Genomic DNA, 21,324 nt, shown 5'->3' on the forward strand with positions numbered 1-21,324 from the left:
ACCAGTACAATTTTTGTAGCATCCAATTTCAGTTTCGGTTTCGTTTACACAGCAAGAAATGAGCATATTGAAGTTTAATTAAACGGTTTCGTAGACGTTCCCCGGGCACGAAATTCACGTACACGAACTGCTGTGTTGGTTAAAACGTAATACGGTTTAAATGCTTGCTGTAAAAGGTAGCAACGTCATCAACTCTTCCACACGTGATTTGATTGGATTGATTAAGCTCGCCAAGAGTTGGCGCACTCCGCAAAGCCGCAAGCATGGCTGCTCGTCTGTGCTCCTCAGCGAAGTTTTTGGTAATAGATCTTCTGCTTTTATATGTATGCTTGATTTTGCATGATGCTTTGGATTGTCCCCTATTACAGGAGTGTTCATTTTTCTGCGCATTAACAGTGTAAACGTTTGCTGCTGTACTCTAAATCAGTCAATGATCTGGCCCTGCTTATGTACAGAGGGTGCCGATTTTGAAATTAAGTCGCACTTCTTTCGAGATGTCTGTCAGCGTTTGTGAAGCCGTGTGCACGACTGTCCGGGAAAGTTAGTTCAGTACAATTTTGCACGTTTGCTTATTTCTTTTGTACGACTGTACACCGGACAAATTTAAATATGCGTGCCGTCAAATTGGGATGAAAGAAAGAAAAAAATCGCAATTTTCGACAATAAAAAGCACATGTTCGGAAAATGACGTTGGGACAACGCAGAAACCGAAATATGAGGGGCCATAGATGAACCCATTCAGCTGTCGCATGTCGTGTACCCGGTGCGATCGCTTACGTCATAGGCATCTTGTTACAGAGACTGGTGACCTTGAATCGGTCCTTTCCGCTTATTTCTTTTGAAGTCTAGCCAACGACATGTCATGAGCACTGTAAATAAAATGGGAAAAGAGTACTGTCAGCACATGCATTGTAGTATGTGAACATCACACATCATCTGTCTTAACAACACATCCGCATTTTATTCCAGATTCCAGCCCGGCACCTAACCCGCAGCTATGCCTCCACAAGCGTAGTAAGCGCGTCATTAAATCCTCTGATCAGTCTTATCAGTCAGACCATACACTTTCTTTATAACTCCCTATCTCTATGAGCCTTATCAATGTCTGGTGTGCAACATGTACTCCCTTCTTTTTGCTGGTATCTGTTGAAATGTGATTTCAACTGTTGCTTTGTAGCCAACCACAAAAATGTTCATCAATGGACAGTTTGTAGACTCAAAGACAACAGCGTGGATTGATCTCAGAAATCCTGTAAGTGACATGTTCGAATATTTCTAGTTTTCCTTCTTATATTTCTTGCTTCCCATTGGTGGTTGTTTCTGTAGGCAACCAATGAGCTGGTAACACGGGTTCCAAAATGCACAGACGAGGAGATGCAGACGGCAGTGAGTGTTGCCAAGGAGGCGTTCAAGTCCTGGTCGCGGACCTCCATCCTCGCGCGACAGCAGTCAATGTTCAAGCTGCAGCAACTTATCAAAGAAAACATGGTGTGGATCATGTTTCTTGACATCTGGTTTTGACGATTCGCCGTGTTGCCACGTGCATATATTGTCTCGATGTCTGCTTCGGCCAGTCATCAAACACAGACTTTCTATGGCTACCAGTGGCTGCCCAAGTGGCTGATGGCTGCTAATCCTCATAGCAATGGCTGCCAAAAGCATTCCATTATTGGTGGACTCTTAACAACTATGTCACGGTATTTAAGAAATCAGGCTTTGTTAGTCAATGACGTTTTTCTAGGAGATTGTGGCTACGGGTCTCTATAATAGTTACTAATTTTAAATTAAAAATAGCTGAAAGTGTATTTACGGAAAATAGAAGTCAAAGACGCGACAACAAGCAGACGACAGTGTTGCACAGAATGGATTGGGTGTTGTCTTGTCTTGACTACTTGCTACATTATGGAGCATAGTTGTGAAAACTTTACAAAAAAAGTTTATACAATATTCATTTATGGTTATAATAATGGTTTCGTAAACTTTTATGCTCATTGCATTTGCAGAAACGTCTGGCAGCTAACATAACGGAAGAACAAGGAAAAACGTTAGCAGACGCGGAAGGCGACGTCTTACGAGGACTTCGTAAGTGTGCCATATAAGACAAACGTGAAAAGAGTGTTTAAAAAAAACTCGTTTTACACATTCAGAGGTTGTCGAGCATGCTTGCGGTGTAGCATCCCTCCAGCTGGGCGAAACTCTACCATCAGTCTCGCGTGACATGGACACAATGTCGTACCGTGTTCCTCTAGGGGTCTGTGCAGGAATTACACCGTTCAACTTCCCGGCCATGATTCCACTCTGGGTTTGTAGTCTAACTTACTTTTACCGAAAAACTGGAGTAACATTACGACCGGGGTGTCTGGTACGCAGATGTTTCCACTCGCGTTGGTCTGCGGAAACACAATGATCATCAAGCCCTCGGAACGTGACCCTGGCGCTACTCTCATCCTCATGGAACTCCTGAAGCAGTGCGACGTTCCTGATGGCGTCGTTAACGTCATTCATGGCCAGCACGAAGGTCTGTCGTGTCCCCGAGAGACAATCATGTGAATGTTTGCTGTCTGAATTTTTGTTCTGTAACGTCTCATTAATGTTGCAGCTGTAAGGTTCATCTGCGACCATCCCGACATCAGGGCCATCTCCTTTGTGGGCTCTGACACTGCTGTAAGTTCTGCTATGTATTATTCTGAGTAATATTGTGCGTTACACTAAAGAGAAACATTTATCAGACAACTATCACAGTATGTATTAACGTTCATTATTCGGTGCAGCTTCTTTAATATTTTGCTTAATACCAATGCACAAACAGTATGGAACTTAAAGCTTGGCATTTGCAAACAGATTGGAATATTGAAAAATATACGCATCCTGATGTATGCAGGTCATAACAACGGTATTGATAGCACTGATAGTAGTACTTAGAGGGCAACTATAAAGATCATCGAAAGAAGTGTCTGACCATAAGCTAGTCAAACTCTGAAGAACCAATCTCGTGTTCGAACCATTGACTGTAATATCGATAGTACAATCAATAACCTTGTGTCTCTCAAGCCAGGACGTGTTTAAACCACTCGTCTTATCATTTCCAGGGAAAGTTTATCTACGAGCGTGGCTCAAAGAATGGCAAGCGCGTGCAGTGTAACATGGTATGTGCTCCTTTTTATCTCCCTTAATGCTATAGTCTCGTGCCGCATTGTTTATCTATGCTTATCATTTGACAGGGAGCCAAAAACCACGGAGTGGTGATGCCAGACGCAAACAAAGAGTACACCTTGAACCAGGTAAGTTGACCTTTGACTAGGGCCTTTCCTTTTCAGGTTATCCATTTCTCAAAATTATGTGAACAGTACCTAATGACTGGAGAAGCTCAAGTCTTTCTTGAAACTATTCTACAGCTCTGGGTTCTTCAAGGTTGTTTTTATCTTAGACTAGCAGGTAACAGCACCGAAACTTAGTTTGAGAGCTCATACAGTCGTTACCCGTTTTTCACATTTGTTACAACATTTTTGAGAAAATGGGTGTAGCGTAACCTTCATAAAATTTCTTTGGGAAACATCTGACCCCGCTCAGAAACAGGGTCCCTGCCCGTCGATTGTCTTCTGCAACGCCCATAGAAACAGTGTTCTTGATTGTGTGTTACAGCTCGCTGGAGCTGCGTTTGGAGCAGCTGGTCAACGCTGTATGGCGCTGTCGACCGCAGTCTTTGTCGGCGAAGCCAGAAAGTGGATCCCCGAACTGGTTGAGAGGGCAAAGAAACTCAAGGTCACTGCTGGTGGGTTCGACAATTCACATTGTTGCAAAAGCAGCAAAAGGTTGCACAGAAACACTAACTCGAACCATAAATATCAAAGTTTTATTTGCCAGCTTCAAATTATCCGCTTATCTTAAAACTTAAATCTGAAGCGATACGTAACTTTGAATGCAACACCCTCCAGTACGTTTACGTGACGTTTATCTCGTTGAACGTGAAGGCCACGAGCCGGGAGCAGACCTCGGACCCGTAATCTCGCCCGAAGCAAAGAACCGCATCTGTGACCTGGTTGAAAGCGGAGTCAAGGAAGGAGCTAAGCTGCTCCTTGATGGGAGGGACATTAAGGTTCCTGGTTACGAAAAAGGGAACTTCGTCGGCCCAACCATCCTGGACGGGGTTCAGGTAGGGTTCCCACGCGCGACACAAAGGCGAAAGTTCAACAGGCGTGGACTTCTCTCTCTTTCCAGCCTTCCATGAGGTGCTACCAAGAAGAGATCTTCGGTCCAGTCCTCCTGACCATGGGAGCCGATACACTGGACGACGCCATACAGGTGATCAACGACAACCCGTACGGAAATGGAACTGCAATCTTTACCACAAACGGAGCCACCGCACGCAAGTACACGCAGGAGATCGATGTTGGACAGGTGAGTCGCATGTGCATGAGGAGACTCTTTTGTTTTAGGTTTACTTGATTGGTCAACTTTTATGGAATCATGAACTTCTTCCTTCTCAGGTGGGAGTCAACGTTCCCATCCCCGTGCCTCTACCCATGTTTTCGTTCACTGGGTCTCGAGGCTCCTTCCTCGGAGACGCCAACTTCTATGGAAAGGCTGTAAGCACTTTATTCTATTTGCGGAATAATGTTGGTCTTTGGTTCATTGTTGAAATTCCTTTTTTTGTTGTTGTTGTTATGCAGGGCCTGAACTTCTACACCCAACTGAAGACAGTGACGCAGCTATGGAGACAACAGGACTCAACGGATTCTCGTACCGCAACCGCCATGCCAGTCATACGCTAAACATCCCCTCATCTGTTAATAAATACATCTTGTTAGTTTTTCACTGTGATTTTTTTGTCTTTTACTGTATGACTGTGCTCTGAAAGAGTGCATGATATACAAGGGTGTTTGCTCTAACGTGTCCATAAATTATATTTAAAGCGAGCGATAAAAGAAAAGCATGTGGTACTTTTCTGCTACTTGAGTAAGAAACAGGTACTGCTTTACTAGTAGCACCCGTTTCCTCGTCAAGTAGCTGAAAAGTAGCGCTCGTTTCTCTGTTATCGCTCGCTTTAAATAAAATTTCTGGACACGTTAGAGCGAATACCCTGTATACAATAGGCATAGCAGCACCACGCATAATCCCAAGAAGGAAAGGTATTCAATAAAAACCAGAGCAGTACAATGTAAAAACTACACGAGTTTCATGGGCGAAAATTTAATTTGCGGCAACCGCAAGCTCTGCATCAATATCAATACTGCCCCATCGACATCGTCATCGCGCTGACGTCATCCACGTTGTGTTTTCGCAATCGCGTCTTGTGCTTCCGGCTTGCAGTCGCAATCATGCAAGTTTTAGTAACTTCCCTGTTTTCTGGGCGGACCCTGTGTTTCCAAACCAACGCAGACGACAACACAGCGACGAGCATCACGGTCGGACACATAAAAGACCTTTATGCAACCAGAGAGGTAAGGCCACTGGGTAAGGCCTATCGCATCTTTGCCGTCTCAAAGCCGAGGTCATCAATCCTATTGTCACGACCGTGGTGCTAGAACATTCCTTCCAACCGTATTTCAGGGCATCCAAGCAGAGAATTTCAAGCTAACACGTCACGGAAAGGTCCTGTCAGAAGACGATGCTGTCTTTCCTCAAGACACTTTACGCGCAGTATCATCCTTGCCTGGAGGCAAAGGAGGTTCGTTTCCGTCGTAAAACCCGAAGGCTACGCTAACTGACACAAAGTTGTTCTCATATATAGGATTCGGGTCTATGCTACGAGCCATTGGTGCTCAGATTGAGAAGACCACCAACCGCGAAGCCTGCAGGGACTTGAGTGGACGACGACTGAGAGATATCAACGAAGAGGCGAGGTAAACGCTTCGTAATACGCACAAAGTGGTAGCGACCCGCATATAACGATATTGTCGTACCATTCAGGTTAAAACGATGGATGGCTCAGCAAGAAGAACGGGAGAGAGAGCGTACAGAGCGTCGCAAGGCAAAACTAGAGCGACTCAAAGAGACACCGCAGCATAAGTTCGAAGACAGGGACTACCACAAGAAGCGCGAAGAACTGCCACAGCAAATAGCAGACGCTGTATCTGAGGGTAAGCAGAAAGATCGCGGTGATGTATTTAACCGAGTCACGTGAAAGTTGTGAGTACTTTGAAAAGCTGGCTAGTCACAACTGCATTTCCTCGATTTTTATATTTTTTACACACGTACCACACAACTTAGTTGCTCTGCAGTATCAAAATCCGAGTAAACGCAACATTCAGAACTTTATTTTAGCGCTTGTACTGCAAACTACAATTGTATCACATCCTCGTGATATTTAAATAGTTTTCTAAAGTTACCATCACTTTAGTTCCCCCCCCCCAATTCGTATTCCACATTAAAAAGTCATGTAATAGGACTGCTGGAAGGAATGCCCATATGATCATCTGTCCAAGTAACTGAACTAGTTATGTTTTACATTTATACTGACCCAGAGTGATTTTAAGGTTTCACTACTATGTGGAACACTATAATGCGAACAATATCACAATTATATCGTAGGCCTCACCAAAGGTGGCCCATCGGGACTTAAGCGACCCGCGAAGCCCGCAAAGCCCCTGCCGGCAAAGAAAGGGCTCTGGATAGATCCTGACCTGGGTTCCCTCTCGGAGTCTTCATCCGGCGACGAAGACACAAGTGAAGGCAGCTCAGCTTCCCGGCCGAGCAGAGAGGTAAGCACTGGGTGGCCCCAGCTATCATCTACGTATGCAGGCTTTTCTTTGGGAGTCGTAGAAGAATGCAGACGTTACAGCATATCTTATTACGTGCACTCTCGCACTGAAACATACCGGGTAGCGACCCGAAAAGGCTGAGCTGGGACACCATGTTGTGCGCAGCAGTTTTTGAGTTGTGTACGTATAGAGCTGCGTAGGCATTTCAGTCCTGGTGAATTCAGGAGTGATTGAGCATTGAGGCGAGTGGGTCAGTAGCGCTTCCATCCGGATCAAGCTGTTGTGCTCAAAAGTTTTGATTTTGTATCGGCTATTGGGAATTATGTTCCCAAAAGGGTGTAGCCCCGACAGAGTTTTACTTGTGCACAGTGTAACGTTACAAGATTTCTGTTAGGCCTGTACATTTACCGCTCGGAAAGACTCTTTGTAGAGTACCCTGATGGATATTAGTTGGGGCTGTGCGAATATTCGATGTTTGCACCGAATAACGGTACTGCGCTATTCGTATTCGAACGGAATAACATTTTATTGAATGCTCAAATATATTCGAAATTCCGCAGGCTGGCTTCAACTCATGCCTCTGAGCGTTTCGTGAAGCTTACCTGCACTTTTGTGCATGCAAACTTGGATATAACCTGCAGGTTGGCTTTGCATCAGGCCTAGTTTACACTTCTCACAGTGCTGTCGGGTTGCAGGCATGGTTTAAAAGTGTGACTTGACGGATCACTGAAAATTGCCACTTTTGAGAAATACTGTAGCAGCGTATTGGCAGGGAAGTTTAAGTTGGTTTAATTATTTTGAACTTTAGCTGGACCAGCTGTGTCACCATAGAAAGAGGGATTCTATCACACGGTCGACTGCGTTAAGTCTGGGCACTAGATTTCATCAGGGATCACAATTTTCGGGAGAATTCTAGCAGAAATGTATTCGTCAATGAAATATGTGAAACACACATTAAAGGTAGCATTGCCCTTAACAAGTGATAGTAAGTTTGAGTTTCCTGGTGTAGCATAGTTTGCAGTCAGAGTCTTACAAACTACAGCTGTGCACCTGGTTCCATTGCTTCTTCTTTTGCTTACTATTCAGCAATAAGCACACACTTGTGCGTGGTATTCGACATTATTCGATTCGCATTTGATTCGAATCTAAAAATCACTATTCGCACAGCCCTAATATTAGTGCATACCTTGTATAGCTGTTACGGTGGTGGTAACTGATCATAGCGGGAAATTTTGTGGCAGGATTCCGCCGACGAGACCCGTGAAAGTAAGGACGAATCGAGTACCGACAAAGACGACCTCAATGCTGCTCCAACAACAACAATGAAAGAACCTACGCTGCAAACTGCAGCTACTCCACTTGCAACATGAGCCACAGACAGAAGTGTGCAAATTGTAAAAGTTGTAAATAAACTTAAGTTCAATTCCACTACAGCTTCTGAACTGGCTACGAAAAAACAAAAAAGAAAGAGCTTCCGAAAAACAACATGAGCTGCCGACAAAAATGTCCGAAACGTAAAAGTTGCAAGGGCAGGGCTTCTGAACTGGCCGCAACATCTCCAAGGTCACTAATGGTGCTTAGATTTCTTTTTGTAGTTTTCAAAAATGACTTCCAGGATATCTGTAATTGAGAAAATAAAAGGAAGTGAAAGCCCAGCCACATATCCAAGCTTACACTCTGTTATGCAGAACTACTGTGGGTATCAGATCCGGACAAAGTACCAGTTAGAGTCGTCTCTCTTCTGATACTCAAAAACTCAACACAAAATGTTTTTTGCCATAGAGACTCACTATGACTTGCCTTGTGGCCGATGTTCCGGCCAAACCACCCGAGGCTGAGAGATATTTTCTACATCGACGTCGGGCCGTGCAGCTGCAACTGCCTTTTGCATGAATGTCAACTTTTTCTTGGAGTACTGCGTTGAATTCTCAGCTTCTCCTTGCACCAGTGCCTAATGAAAACATTCATCCAGCCATACAGTATGGGTACTTTAAAGGGACAGAGGGCACCCTAGATAAATAACTGAAGGTTTGTAGCACAAAGCTATGTAGTTCCTAATAACTCTTATTGATCTGGTTAATGACTGTGGCCCTTTTCAGGTCAGGGAGGTGGCCACATTGACACTGCTTTACTGGCTTTGGCATTAGTCGATGCAGTTTTGTGCGGAACTCTTACTATATTTCATACAAGCAACTGTCGCAGAGAGTATATCTCTTTGCCATCACCATGAAATGTTTAATTTAAAGCTAAAAAAAAATAAGAAGAAAGCTACTGTTCTCCTAATAGAATAAGCAGAGTGCTCACATTTTCAAGACTGACATTCTCCTTGAGTGACAGTGCAGATGTTCCGGCAGGTAAAGTGGCACAGTCCAGTTTGCTTACGTCCGTACGAGTTTTCGTATTGCTTGATTTGTTTCCCGTGTTGCTTGGCAACAACCCTGCACTCCTTTTCAAGGAAGCATTGGCGACATCTTTGAGCGCGGTTGATGCTGAATGTCGCTTGTGGTCTTTTGACCTCTTAGAGACATTTTGTTCTTGATGCTCTAGCTTAGCAGAAGTGCATTCTGACATCTGTTTCCTGCTTTTACTCCCTCTACGTCCTGGACGAGGATTAGGATCTGAGTGAGATTCGTCCAAGCTTGGAACTTGTGGAGGATCTCTGTGACAAATTTGACGTCTTGAGCGTACACGACCAGATATCTATTGCTAAAGGTTTATGCGAGACACTAAATTAAAATATTCTAGAAATGAAATTAGAGTTGAGATTCTTGATAAGCCATTGGCTACAGCGCAAGTGTGCAGTGAAAATTTCAGAAAATCCAGAAGAGATAAACCAGTTGCCTTTCAAACAGCGACTGTAGTGCCGGACTTGTAGCATTGTCCATTTCAATGGGCTGTAATGCTCCTGAAAAAGTATTCAGGCTTTAACATACAAGTGCTGTAGGTCCTTTCTCTGAACAAACCTCACCAACTGCATGTGGAAGAGCTTCGTTGAAGAGCTGAGATTCGTGCAAGATGCGTGGCGGTTCCACGGCATCGATTGGCAGAGCTCCTAGTAAAGTCGTGGAGTTTTTAGGCTGTGAGCTGGACGTATCTGGGCTATCGTCGTCCTCAATATAATCTAATTCATGATCGACAGCTCCCAAAATATCGCTGGCCACGTCGGCCTCTGTCGTCTCTCCACTTTCGCGCACTGTTTCGATGCTTTCGGTATCCCCTGGCAAGAAAACGTGGCACGTTTTTGCCTCGTACAGGCCTACTGTTAATCAACAACGCGGAAAGTGGCTTACAGCCTTGTCCACTGTCCCCTGTCTTCGGGTTTTTCTTTGCAGAAGCTCGTATTTTTCTAGCGTGAGCTTCAAACCTGCATTAATAACGTCGTGAATATCCTGGTCCTCCCCTTTTCAACGTAACACATACACGCTGAAGCCGGACACTTCTGGCATGGGACTGTCATTTCCTGCAAGATGCGGACAAGCCACAAAACATGAACTCCGAGACCTGTCATGCTCTCCAATTAAAGCAAGAACGTGACACGCACCTTGCCGTAGACGTCTGCCATACATATCCTCGTCGTGAATAGTGATGGCACGAGATATTCCAGTTTTCACTTAACAAAGGGAAAGTCAGTCAAAAGTGCTGACTCTACAACGCAGACGTAAATCGAAATCAGACCCAACAGCAGCAGAACACCACCTCCAACAGGAAATGACAACGTCGTGACGTCACGCGATCAGCTGGCAGAGAATGGACAACTTCCGGTGTTCTGTCACGGGCCGGCCTGCCGGTTTCTAGCGTGAGTTCGAAAAGTGGCGATCAGCACGGCTAAAGGCAGAAGAAAGCGGCGTTAACCGGGGCTACCGTGCGGAGCCCCGCGGTTTTTAAACATCGTCAGCCATGAGTCGGCCGGGTTCCCCCCTTGAAGCGCCGAAACAGGAGCATACTTACCCAGAGCATGACTTCCCGGTGAACCTATTCAAGGCTATGGAAAGTGTCCGGGGTGGATGCAACGTCCTGCTGTCACCCTTCAGCATTGCTCAGGCTCTGACCTTGATTGTAGTTGGATCGCAGGGACCGACGCACGATCAAATTCTGAAGATACTTGGCGAAGCGGACGAGGCTTCTTTGAACAAGAAATTCGACGCCGCTAAGGTACGCTTTCATTTCACGCGTTAATTTTCTTCCGCAAAATGCGTTCATGAAATTCACATTTTGTTAGCTCCCTTTCCAAAAAGAAAAAAAATCCACGATGATCTTTTATAAGGCATATAATTTTCGTTGCTCGTAGCACAAACTTGGTAAAAAGGAATCGGGGCAAAGCATATTGAAAGCGTTAAAAAGCAGGTGCAGGGGAACAAAGTGAGACAACACTACAGCACTAAACTGCAAAAACAATGAAATTTAATCCGAACAAAGCCGCACCCCTGCATACACCCCTGCACTGGTTTTTTAACGCTTTAATCGTGGACTACAAAATAGCTCGACTTCTTAATGCTTTTAAAGAAGAATCTTCTTCTTGTGCACTTAAAGTGCCGCAGCAGACTAAAAAAATTTTTTTGATATATATATATATTTTATTTTGTATTATAAATCAACTCCACTGAAAAACGTAGTACCACTTTGAAAGCATGCCTCGTGTATTTGTGAGGCACATTTGCATATGCTCTCTGGGCCAGGCAAGGTATGGGGCTGATAACGGTACACCCTTTGCAACGTCTAATTTTCCAAAATAGCCGGATGTACTTGGACACAAAATCCAGTTTCTGCTCGGCAACCGCCTGTATGCTCGTCCTCCGCACTCTGTCCTGAGCACATACGCGAAAGCCATCCAGTCCGTCCATGGCGACAGCTCCGAACTCACCCCCGAAAACAAGAAGAACGTCACAAACGTCAACGCCTGGGTCAGCGGCATCACGAAGCGCCGGCTCAGCAAGGCCGTCACAGAGAGCAGCTCGCTGCCCGACCTCTTGGTCATCAACGCGGTGTACTTCCGCGGCGTCTGGGCCAGCAGGTTCGAACGGGAGCTCGTGTTCAAGTCTCCCTTCTACGTGAAGGGCGACGAGACCGTGACGGTCGACATGATGTTCTCCAGACGCGACACGCCATTTCTCTCCGCGAAGGAGTTCGACTGCCAGGTCCTGGAACTGCCGTACGACGGAAACAACTGCAGCATGGTCCTGTTCCTGCCCAATCTGCGGGACGGACTGCACCACATGATGTCGCAGATTACGTCGGAAAATTTAGGTGGGCGCCCATTCTCTGAATTTCGCTTCGTGTCTGTACTGTCCGTACGTAAAAGCCGAAGTAATGCGTAACATAATACTGGTAGGTACGGCGTTGGAGCAAAGTTTACGGAACACGCTCCGGCGTATTCCTTCCTCAGAGTGAGCCGCGAATCGTACCGTACGGACTTGCAAACAGGTGACTGGGATACCTATGCACGTGTCTGTAAGTCCATAGGGTCCGTACCATCCCATTCGCCGCTAGGGCATCACTCTGAGGAAGGAATGCGCCGGAGCATGTTCCGTAAACTTTTGTCCAGCACTGCACCAAAACCGAGTGTCACTGGTGTACTTTAGTGCTAATCTTTCCCCAAGTCTGTATCTCACAAAACAAGGCACGTACTATTCACATAAAGTAAAATGTGATTGGAGAATGACAGTCTATAAGAGTAACCGAACTGCATACGTTTAATTGGTAACCCGCGGATTGCGTGTCAATGTGTTACTATGTGTAATACACAAAAGTATTAGCGTTGTGTGTAATATCTCAGAACCTAAATCTCTTACTTATTATAGTATTATAATACTGATTTCCGGCAGGCGTTATTGTATCGCAAAAATGGCTGTTACCTCCCAATCGGAGTAGCATGTGATGTTTTGACAGGCGTATGTATTTGCGCATGCATCAGGTAAGGCCTTGTCTAACCTCCGAAAGAAGGACAAGGTCGAAGTCTTTCTGCCAAAGTTTCACTTCAGCCAGCAGCACGAGATGGCCGCGGAACTCAACAAGTTGGGGATTACAGACGCCTTCGATCCTGTCAAGTGAGTAGCAGATTTTATGCTACATTAACTTTGGACCAATGTACCTATATTAGCGATCAGTACTTCGGGAAGAACTCAACGTGAGGAAAGCTACACAACGTTACGAACATCAGTCTCTCGAGTGTGCATCAATGTGCATCATAATTAGGGGCTGACATTTTCGGGTTATATTTTCCAGCAAAATCTGGGGGTACATGTCGGGTTATATTTTGCTTCGGTAATTCGGGTATAATCGGGTTGAACCGAACCAGATTTAGGTTAAATCGGGTTGGATCAGGCGTAAATCTTCGGCTTAATCAGCATAATACAGACGACACACCAGTAGACACAGAGCATCAATATTTAGTCTATGCATCTAAGAAGCAGCAGGGTGTCTGTTTCGACAGTTTGTATTAGCATATTTATGCTGTTACAACACAGTTTCCAAAGTTGTGTGTTAGTTGCGATAACTTCGGATTCCCCTGGTCCAGCAGTTTTCGGGGTAATACCGGTTTAAACCCTGTTTTTCCTGATTTCAATCGGGAGGTAAATATCGAGCATAATCGGGAATAACCCTAAAAAGTCGGGCCCTAATCATAGTCACTTCGAGTAGAACCCAAAAGGGGGAACTCTCCAAAAGTTAACGAAAGGAAAGTTAGGTAGCAAGCGAGCTGGTGGCGACGATCCATGACTTGAAAACCCGAGACAAGGTAGGTCTGTTGTCGTCCTCTACCTCGTCTCGGGTTTTCGAGTCACGGATCTCCAAAAGCGGAAATTCGGCCACACATACAGGCGCAGGAGATTTTACCGTTTTACAGCCGACATGACGTGACGTGACGTGAAAACACAACGGCGTAAGTACGTGCTGTAAAAAAAAAAAGATTCCTTCTGTCATCCCCCTATACAGAGCAGATCTGTCAAAGATGCTGAAGACCCCCACCGGCTCGGCGATAGGTCAACTGGTGCACGACGTGGCGCTGGAGATCGACGAGGACGGCACAGAAATCCTCGCGGCACACGCGGGCAAGGTACAGAGGAAGTCGACCATCTGCGGCCCAGAGTTCAGGGTAGACCACCCGTTCCTCTTTGTCCTGGTGACCAGGCCGGGCAACGTGGTCCTCTTCATGGGCGCCATCTGGAGGCCACCGCCTGCTATGCCCAGCGATTCGGAGATCTCATAAAAGTCATGTCCTTGTGGTTCTCGCACGTTCTCTTCACTCTCGGCGACCGCTTAGCCAACGCAACTTTGGGCATGTGTTATGGCGTACGATTAATATTTTTAGCATTTTGGTTAGATACACGAAAAAGAGGATTTATTTTATTATTTTATTTATTAGGATTTTATTATTATCTATAGCGTACAATTAATATTTTTAGCATTTTGGTTAGATATACGAAAAAGAGGATTTATTTTATTATTATTTATAGCGTACAATTAATATTTTTAGCATTTTGGTTAGATATGAAAAAGAGGATTTATTTTAGTATTTTATTATTATTTAGGATTTATTTAGTTATTTTACGGTCTATCCTCCTCCTATTTCTGGACTATATTTGCGACTTAACCGAACATACAACAATGTACAGCATAAATAGAGCCTGAAGTTTTCGGGAAATATTTTTTTTCTATATTCGGGGAGTAAAAATCTGGTGAATAGACTAAAAATAAACTAAATTCGTACGAATTCGGGTGAAAAAAACTTCCTATGCGCAAAATTCAGGGTGAAATCAGGCTCAGTTACTCAAACTAACTAAACTGGTTCAGTACAGATGGTGATGTAAGTGCGTTTGGCAGCAAACAGTTTGCCGGGTAAAAATCTGGTTTCACCCTAAAGAGGCAACCTTCAATTCGGGGAAGAATCTGGTTAAACCCTAAAACTTAATGCTCTAAACATAAAGGGGAGATGAGTAGAATAAGAAAGAACAGAGGCTACCTGGCATGCTAATGATTTCCATGTTTATGGAGGAAACATAGCTGGAACCACAAACGTTTTTTTGTTTCATGAAGACTTTGCGAAAGAGAGTACCCTGTGTGCAGCACAAATATGACAGAAAAAAAAAAGAAGTATTTGAAAACAATAAAGTTGGAAATTTGGAGCCAGTGCTGAGCATACCAGTTCACAGAATATGCACCCATTCACGTTTGCTGAACGGATTCTTGAGACTGCCCTCACAAGCACTTTACCAGCGGATCACTTTCACACGTCTACAGAGTAGTTTACACATTTACAGGAGTGGTTTGCAAGTCTTTGTTCTCAAATTGCTCCAGCTCATGCTTGGTCACACAGCCCTGCCATAGAGTTGAACCAGCTGTCTCGCTGTGCTTATTCCGAGGCTTCTGCAAGAGGCAACGAACATTTAGCAACTTCTGCAACAACTGAAATAACACTATGGCAGGCTTAGTTCCTCTTATGCATGACACGTTTACTCATCTATAGAGGGTGTCCCGTTTGAGCACTCTGCGCAAGTGAAGTCGGCTAAATGTTGTTCGCCGTCGTAGTCGCCAATATTGTTTTCACTGTGGCCAATTGATTTATTAGCCAAGTTTTATTGGCTTTTTTTTTTAGTCCAGAATAAAAAGCCACGCAAAGTATACCTTGTTGGAAACACCAGACTCGGGTGTTTGTTGAGGCACTTTACAACTTTCTAATCGATGGACCTCAAATCGTACTTATTTAGAAAACTGGCCAATTACTCTTATCTAATTCATTAATTAGGCACATTGAAAAACAATACTGCAAACTAGGACACACGACTGCTAACAACATTCATTCGCGTAGAGGACTCACTCTTTTTGACGTAGAATTTATGCCTTTCCGATTATTTGTGCGGGTGACACTTAAGAAATTTCATTAGGGTTAAATTAGTAGAATTATTATATTGAAATGAATTTTAGTTATTAAATAATGAACTGTCAATTGATTTTAACATAATATAATCAATGAATTCAATTAAGTATTGCCAAAGTAAATTCTACACTCAAAACCAAGAGAGGGCTCCCTCCCAAATTTTTTTCTTATCTTTGTGACACTGAGAGTTTGTTACAAGTAGAGCCACACTGTCCGTAGCAGATGAATTTTCAGTTGAGAAGCGAGGCCGTGTAGCTGCTTACTAGGGCGTTGATAGTATTGTGCCAGAGAGGTAGTACTGCTGCTTTTTAGAGGTGTTTTTGTGAACTTAATTGTGCAGTGACAGGACACGGTACAGCAAAAATATTCTGCATGGTTGATTCCAGATAGACCTTCTTCCTCATTTAAAGTACCTATGGTGATTTCCAAATGTGCACCCAATGTACCAAAATATACACCACGCATACTTTGCGTGTAATATATATGTAGGGCCTGACTTTTTCCGGTTTTATTTTTGGCCAAATTCGGGGGGTAAATATCGGGTGGAATTTTTCATTTGAAAATTCGGGTGTATTCGGGATAAATCCCGTTACGGCATATTCTGTCGTCAGGAATTCGGGTGTATTCGGGTGATTTTTTTGTTTGTTTAATAAAAATTTGTCTTAACATGGAACTAATGTTTAGCAATGTTATCAAACTTTATTTTAATGCACGCTTATGAGTGTGCCATGCAACCCGGATGTTTTCGGGTAGATTCGGGTTAAACCCGAATTTTACAGATTTCATTCGGGTTAAATCCCGTTACGGCATATTCTGTCGTCAGGAATTCGGGTGATTTTTTTTAAAATAAGAATTTGTCTTGACATGGAACTAATGTTTAGCAATGTTATCAAACTTTATTTTTATAATGCACGCTTATGAGTGTGCCACGCGACCTGGATGTTTTCGGGTAGATTCGGGTTAAACCCAAATTTTACAGATTTCGTTCGGGGGGGGGGGGGGGGGGGGTAAATATCAGGCGGATACGGGTTTAGCCCAAAAAAGTCAGGCCCTGTATATATATATGGAAGAGACAAACACTGAGACGTGCCTGTTGTTTGGTCCCTTCAGAGCAGCCAACTCCTTCTCCGCCTTGCCCTTTTCAGACGGCGCAAACGTGTCGAGGTATTGGATGAAGCTGTAAAGTGGAGTCATCTTTAGGAGTTCTTCAGGACGTTACCTTTCGTAATTCAGTGTCACGTGCCTATGAGGAGTGGGATGCGCTCGCAGGATGCAGGTGGCCTTCTCCAAAGAGACTCCCTTCAGCTGCAGGAGGTGCTTGCCAAACATTTCACGTACGCTCAGGTCCTGCAGTTACGTCTCCGTGTTAGGCTTAGAGGGGGCAAATTGGTGTTCAAATACGTGCTTTGTTCTTAACGGAGGATGAGCTGAACTCTTGGAAGGTGATGCAGTGGTTGGGCAGGGGGTTCTCCAACAGTTCCTCTCGGCTGCAAGAATATAATGTCCGTCCCTGCGGATGGAACATAATTTTAACTCACTAAACACCTGCGTTCACTAATGCTTTGCAGTAAAATGAAATGTACAAAGTCTCTCTGGAACGATTGTCCCACTTTTGCAGGAACCACGTTGATATCGTGTGACCCCATTTTCAGAATTACGGCACGCAGAAAATATGCTACTGCGAGAGAAGTGTTTTCTCTCTCTCACTCAGTCCCCAAACGATATGCAATTGCACTCTTTACGGAAAGGTACGAGACGTACCTGTTCCCATGGCAACTGTCTCCTCCTCTGCAGGAAAATACCGTGGTACTACATGGTTGCCATCGCATTCTATCTAGCTTTGGAAAGTTATTTTTTTTAATGTTAAAGCAACATTTTGTAAATGTTATTACAAAAGAAGGAAGCATATGCTCCAAGAGACAACAACAACAACAGCAGCTTTATTGTTGCACGATGAATGGAGAGTTTTATCTCTGGTGGACAAGTGTAGCTTTATGTATGCAACATATGGACTGCAACGGTACAAATGAATACACGCAGTTAGGGGTTGTTTCTGGTGCCCCTTTAAGTATATGGCTCGCTGTACATGACTCACAGCGTACATGTAACGTAACAAAAAAACAATAACGCGTACGTACCGCGTACGTTTCTCGTAGAATACTGGTCACCAAGGTGAGATAAGCGATGGTGTCCTTCTGGCAGCGTGTCACCTTGATCAGAAATCCGTCCGAGATCTGCGTGCTCGCAAGGGCCTGCTGCAAAGTGGACTCCGGAAGTCCGCTGCTGCCGGGACTTCCAAATTCTTCCAGTAGATAAACCACGTTCTGCGCTCCGCAAGTCCTCAGTCTCACCTGGATCCAACACAAAATCCAATCCAATCCAATCCAAAGCAAATAAGTGGACAGCTGAGAGCTGCGCTCCGCAAGTCCTCAGTCTCACCTGGAACCAATACAAAATCCAATCCAAGCCAATCCAATCCAAATAAGTGGACAGCTGAAAGAAAAAAAAAACGTATTTCCCCCACTTTGTACCTTTTGTTCCCTGAAGCGGCCATCTTTGATGCTGGAAGCCAGATCGTCCGTACGCTTGCGTTCCACCACGGGCCCCACCATCAACTCTCGACACGTTGGACCGTGTTGCCCGACTTCCTTTGCCATCCACGCAAAGTCCCCCACGCTGAGTCGGCGGACTTCGTGCTCGACGCCCATCCTCCGGAGCTCCCGTTCCACCTCAGCCTTTCGACGGGATTCCGGCCTGTTTGCGATCAAGGCGGACTCATTGTCGATGCTATTTCTTGTGACGCGGTAACGTTCTTCGAATCATCCTTGTTTTCGGAAAGAATCGCAGAAATAGCTTCTCGTGCCCACGCTTACCCCGAAATAGCTTCACAGCAGTCCACGATGAGAACGACCTCGAAATTTTGCAGAACTATGCGGTTTACTGAAACGTACCAAACAATTTTTTTTTTCAAAACTTACGTCCCTTTTACACTTTTTTGACAACGTACGACGATTAGAGCCTGAAGTTTTAGGGTTTTACCTGATTCTTCCCCGAATTTGCACCCCGAATTGAAGGTTGCCTCTTTAGGGTGAAACCCGATTTTTACCCGGCAAATTGCCCTCACTTTGATGTCTGTAGGAATGCACTAACTTACTTGTTTGGCAGAAAAATGCAGTTACATCACCGTTTGTACCAAACCGCTACAGATAGTTTGAATAACTGAGCCCGATTTCTACCCGAATTTAGCGTACTGGAAGTTTTTTCACCCGAATTTGCATGAATTTAGTGCACACGTTTATTTACCCGATTTTTACCCGCCGAATGTGGGAAAAAATATTTCCCGAAAACTTCAGGCTCTAACGATGATTTCTATGAAAGCACGACACTCCGTTGAAAGAAGAAAAGGCGTCTCGTCACCTGTTGTCTGGGAGTTATCTTTCTATACCATTAACATTTCTCACACGTTGGGTTCATTAAAATACTCGCACAGAATTTTATGCACATTCTACTTACTGATATCGATCACTGCCTATCCAGTGTACGTGTGATTTAGTTATGTGAAGCGCACGAATACAAGACAGGGTTGCAGCGGGGATTAAAAGGGAAATTATAATGTATAGAGAAGAAAACGCGCAACGTGAATACTCACTCGGTGCGGGAGGAACGTCGTCGTCCGATTGGCTAGAGTTGGTCGCAAGATTCGGGTCGTCCGAAGAGGTGCCTTGACTGGTGGCTGCCAACTTCAACGCAAGCTCACGACCCTCGTCCGTTAAGACGTGTCTGCAAGACCATTTATGAGTCTTAGTACTCCAGGACTTTTTCACTTTGTAAACGTTGCAGCACCTAGCTGGCTTTTACCTGTGAGGCCTTCCTTCTCTGTGTACGAGACCTTTGCTTAGCAACGTAGCCATCGATGACCAAGCAGTGTAATAAGAATCCCCCTGTGGCTATAGATTTATGTTAATTACAATCAACTTAACATTTTTCTCTAACCATAAGGTATGGTGGCACTTACCACTGTAAACGAAGTATCACACAGTGGTTGTGCTGCGACTATGAGATCTGCCTTTGTACACCCGTTCTGTTTGAAACATTTAAGCATGCACATTTTAGTTCATTCTGATACGAGATACAGAAACCGTACCAAAGGTAAGAAAAGGAAACATAATCCGAAAATTGGTTTCGTCGACTGCCAGAAACAGACAAACCGCAACATTTTCTCATTTACCTCTACAAAATGTTTTGTTAAGATTATGATTAATATTGAAAATATTTTTGCACCTGATTAGGATGTTGTAATAAAGCAATCAACATCGCGTGAGGTCCGCTCCGCGGCAGGGGTACGTAAGCACGTCTGCCTTTGGTGTTACCACCTTTAGCAGACGTGGTTCTTGCTGTCTTGGGTTGTTTCTTTGAGGTAGAGTCTGAGCTTTCTGGCGATTGAAAGGGGGCAGAGTATGTGAGTGAAAGAGCAATAAACATAAAATACGAAAGCGGTGAGATTACACTGACCCTGAGACACATTTTGGTTACTGCTTCCGCTCGCCTGACTCCCACATGCCGAAGCAGACGACATTTCTTCGTCGTCGTGCAAAGCGAAACCCGGATTCTCCCTTCGGTACTTAGCCAGTCGCTGGTCGAGCATTTCACAGATTTTATCGCCTTTAGAAAAGCAACATTATTCCAGAAATTAGTTTCACTTGCAGCTCCAAGTACTTCTGTGCCTTACCGAAAAACTCTAGCATCTTCGCTTCTTTGCCTGTCTTAAGAACAAGCGGGTACTTCTTGAGCGACCTGAGAGCCTATGGCAGTACGATAAGAATAAAGCGAAAACCTGACGTCAATATAGTCACGGTCTTTTCTCATGGCGCTGTAAAACACTTGGGTCTCATGTTCATGTCAGAGCAGCAACCGATTTCTAACACGTAATCAACCATACCCGAGCGTATGTGTGTTGTGTTTTCGAATTGCTTGCTGCAGCTTGATCTTTCCATTCTTGTAGCCACTTCGCAAATAAAGGGTTCGGATCTGGTACCACCTTCTTCACACGCTTTCTTTGGGGTCCTATGCTTTCTGCCATGCTCGCCGCTTAGTAATCAAAACATTTACAGAAGTAAATGACTGTCAATCTAGCGCCACATTATTCTGACACAGACTTGGATCGGATACGTCTGTGGCTACAGTATAGGATATGGCTATACGTTCTGCTAGCGAGGGCGCGAGGGAACGCGCGCACATCGATCAGCACTTTTGCTTCCCGTCTCTATTCTTATGGAACAACAATAAGCTTAATATATATTTTATTTCGACGCGAATAAATATAGAGATGTACAAATAAATATTTTGTCGCAACAGAATAGTGCAGCGGTAGTTCTTCGTTGTCCATTTAAAAAGCTGAGCATATATCACAGATGTGGTCTTGTGCTACAGAAGGAACAATTTGATCTTCATCGAAGTTCGAATTGAATTCTGTCATCATTGTGATAGGTATCGTAGGCAGTTCGGGGACTAAACCATCATCGCCGCAAAAGAGGCTCCATATGTCGACGTCGTTGTCCAAAATATCAATGTCAGGCACAACCAGATCCTCGGGTTCCCTCTTTTGTTCTTCGTTTACAATGCCTAAATCGAACGAAGTGTTCAAAGCATCTTCAAATGTGCCAAGGTATACGTCTTGAACGAATGTCATCCTGCCGTCCATTTCTGCCGTCACCTGGAAGACTTCAAGGGATGCCTCAGGAGCTTCAAAGT

The 21,324-nt window shown here is 44.4% G+C and overlaps 5 protein-coding genes and 1 long non-coding RNA gene across 7 annotated transcripts; 3 read left to right on the top strand and 3 right to left on the bottom strand.

Moving 5' to 3' along the window:
• The first annotated feature begins 195 nt into the window (after positions 1–195).
• LOC135397106 (probable methylmalonate-semialdehyde/malonate-semialdehyde dehydrogenase [acylating], mitochondrial) lies at positions 196–4,815 on the top strand. Its single transcript, XM_064628454.1, has 15 exons — positions 196–299; positions 970–1,014; positions 1,178–1,252; positions 1,327–1,488; positions 2,004–2,082; positions 2,148–2,302; positions 2,371–2,518; positions 2,600–2,664; positions 3,090–3,146; positions 3,222–3,281; positions 3,643–3,772; positions 3,972–4,153; positions 4,219–4,398; positions 4,488–4,586; positions 4,671–4,815. Exons 1-15 carry the CDS (start codon positions 264–266, stop codon positions 4,770–4,772), a joined length of 1,575 nt encoding a protein of 524 aa, XP_064484524.1. The 5' UTR covers positions 196–263; the 3' UTR covers positions 4,773–4,815.
• Positions 4,816–5,249: 434 nt separating this feature from the next.
• On the top strand, positions 5,250–8,129 carry LOC135397109 (splicing regulator SDE2-like). Its single transcript, XM_064628458.1, has 6 exons — positions 5,250–5,441; positions 5,551–5,668; positions 5,732–5,843; positions 5,911–6,080; positions 6,532–6,701; positions 7,943–8,129. Exons 1-6 carry the CDS (start codon positions 5,319–5,321, stop codon positions 8,069–8,071), a joined length of 822 nt encoding a protein of 273 aa, XP_064484528.1. The 5' UTR covers positions 5,250–5,318; the 3' UTR covers positions 8,072–8,129.
• LOC135397108 (uncharacterized) lies at positions 8,088–10,432 on the bottom strand. Of its 2 annotated transcripts, none has more exons than XM_064628457.1 (8): positions 10,243–10,432; positions 10,122–10,161; positions 9,992–10,065; positions 9,670–9,918; positions 9,543–9,606; positions 9,006–9,360; positions 8,492–8,652; positions 8,088–8,321 (listed from the first exon to the last, which is right to left on the bottom strand). In XM_064628457.1, coding segments are annotated over exons 1-8 (969 nt in total). In that variant the 5' UTR covers positions 10,268–10,432; the 3' UTR covers positions 8,088–8,320. The 2 variants fall into 2 exon arrangements, with proteins under 2 accessions (XP_064484527.1, XP_064484526.1); XM_064628456.1 differs by having other exon boundaries at positions 8,502–8,652; positions 10,243–10,431.
• Positions 10,433–10,437: 5 nt separating this feature from the next.
• LOC135397107 (leukocyte elastase inhibitor A-like) lies at positions 10,438–13,924 on the top strand. The gene is made up of 4 exons (XM_064628455.1): positions 10,438–10,853; positions 11,435–11,945; positions 12,613–12,745; positions 13,632–13,924. Exons 1-4 carry the CDS (start codon positions 10,599–10,601, stop codon positions 13,903–13,905), a joined length of 1,173 nt encoding a protein of 390 aa, XP_064484525.1. The 5' UTR covers positions 10,438–10,598; the 3' UTR covers positions 13,906–13,924.
• A 737-nt stretch (positions 13,925–14,661) lies between these two features.
• Positions 14,662–16,752, bottom strand: LOC135397110 (uncharacterized). Its single transcript, XR_010423592.1, has 2 exons — positions 16,664–16,752; positions 14,662–15,062 (listed from the first exon to the last, which is right to left on the bottom strand). It is a non-coding gene; the product is annotated as an uncharacterized LOC135397110 (long non-coding RNA).
• Positions 16,753–16,788: 36 nt separating this feature from the next.
• LOC135398702 (crossover junction endonuclease MUS81-like) lies at positions 16,789–20,749 on the bottom strand. Its single transcript, XM_064630086.1, has 12 exons — positions 20,513–20,749; positions 20,303–20,375; positions 20,086–20,235; positions 19,855–20,006; positions 19,589–19,654; positions 19,432–19,520; positions 19,223–19,353; positions 18,447–18,513; positions 18,105–18,327; positions 17,712–17,924; positions 16,979–17,083; positions 16,789–16,920 (listed from the first exon to the last, which is right to left on the bottom strand). The coding sequence occupies exons 1-12, from the start codon at positions 20,651–20,653 to the stop codon at positions 16,789–16,791; spliced, it is 1,542 nt and encodes a 513-aa protein (XP_064486156.1). The 5' UTR covers positions 20,654–20,749.
• Positions 20,750–21,324: the final 575 nt, after the last annotated feature.

The sequence above is a fragment of the Ornithodoros turicata genome, chromosome 6 (assembly GCF_037126465.1).
Source record: "Ornithodoros turicata isolate Travis chromosome 6, ASM3712646v1, whole genome shotgun sequence".
Classification (NCBI taxonomy): Eukaryota; Metazoa; Arthropoda; class Arachnida; order Ixodida; family Argasidae; genus Ornithodoros; species Ornithodoros turicata.

Bases quoted from the DNA above. Each gene is read 5' to 3' on its own strand.
- LOC135397109 (XM_064628458.1), top strand. From the start codon at position 5,319: ATGCAAGTTTTAGTAACTTCCCTGTTTTCTGGGCGGACCCTGTGTTTC. The intron at 5,442-5,550 runs GTAAGGCCACTG...ACCGTATTTCAG, and splicing joins ACCTTTATGCAACCAGAGAG to GGCATCCAAGCAGAGAATTT. The intron at 6,702-7,942 runs GTAAGCACTGGG...ATTTTGTGGCAG, and splicing joins CTTCCCGGCCGAGCAGAGAG to GATTCCGCCGACGAGACCCG.
- LOC135398702 (XM_064630086.1), bottom strand. From the start codon at position 20,653: ATGGCAGAAAGCATAGGACCCCAAAGAAAGCGTGTGAAGAAGGTGGTA. The intron at 20,007-20,085 runs GTCAGTGTAATC...TTCAATCGCCAG, and splicing joins TAACCAAAATGTGTCTCAGG to AAAGCTCAGACTCTACCTCA. The intron at 18,514-19,222 runs GTGAGTATTCAC...GGTACGTTTCAG, and splicing joins CGACGTTCCTCCCGCACCGA to TAAACCGCATAGTTCTGCAA.
- LOC135397106 (XM_064628454.1), top strand. From the start codon at position 264: ATGGCTGCTCGTCTGTGCTCCTCAGCGAAGTTTTTG. The intron at 1,015-1,177 runs GTAAGCGCGTCA...GTTGCTTTGTAG, and splicing joins GCTATGCCTCCACAAGCGTA to CCAACCACAAAAATGTTCAT. The intron at 1,253-1,326 runs GTAAGTGACATG...TTGTTTCTGTAG, and splicing joins GGATTGATCTCAGAAATCCT to GCAACCAATGAGCTGGTAAC.
- LOC135397108 (XM_064628456.1), bottom strand. From the start codon at position 10,267: ATGTATGGCAGACGTCTACGGCAAG. The intron at 9,919-9,991 runs GTAAGCCACTTT...TTTTCTTGCCAG, and splicing joins AGGGGACAGTGGACAAGGCT to GGGATACCGAAAGCATCGAA. The intron at 8,653-9,005 runs GTGAGCACTCTG...TGTTTTCATTAG, and splicing joins AGAATGTCAGTCTTGAAAAT to GCACTGGTGCAAGGAGAAGC.
- LOC135397107 (XM_064628455.1), top strand. From the start codon at position 10,599: ATGAGTCGGCCGGGTTCCCCCCTTGAAGCGCCGAAACAGGAGCATACT. The intron at 11,946-12,612 runs GTGGGCGCCCAT...CGCATGCATCAG, and splicing joins GATTACGTCGGAAAATTTAG to GTAAGGCCTTGTCTAACCTC. The intron at 12,746-13,631 runs GTGAGTAGCAGA...CCCCCTATACAG, and splicing joins GACGCCTTCGATCCTGTCAA to AGCAGATCTGTCAAAGATGC.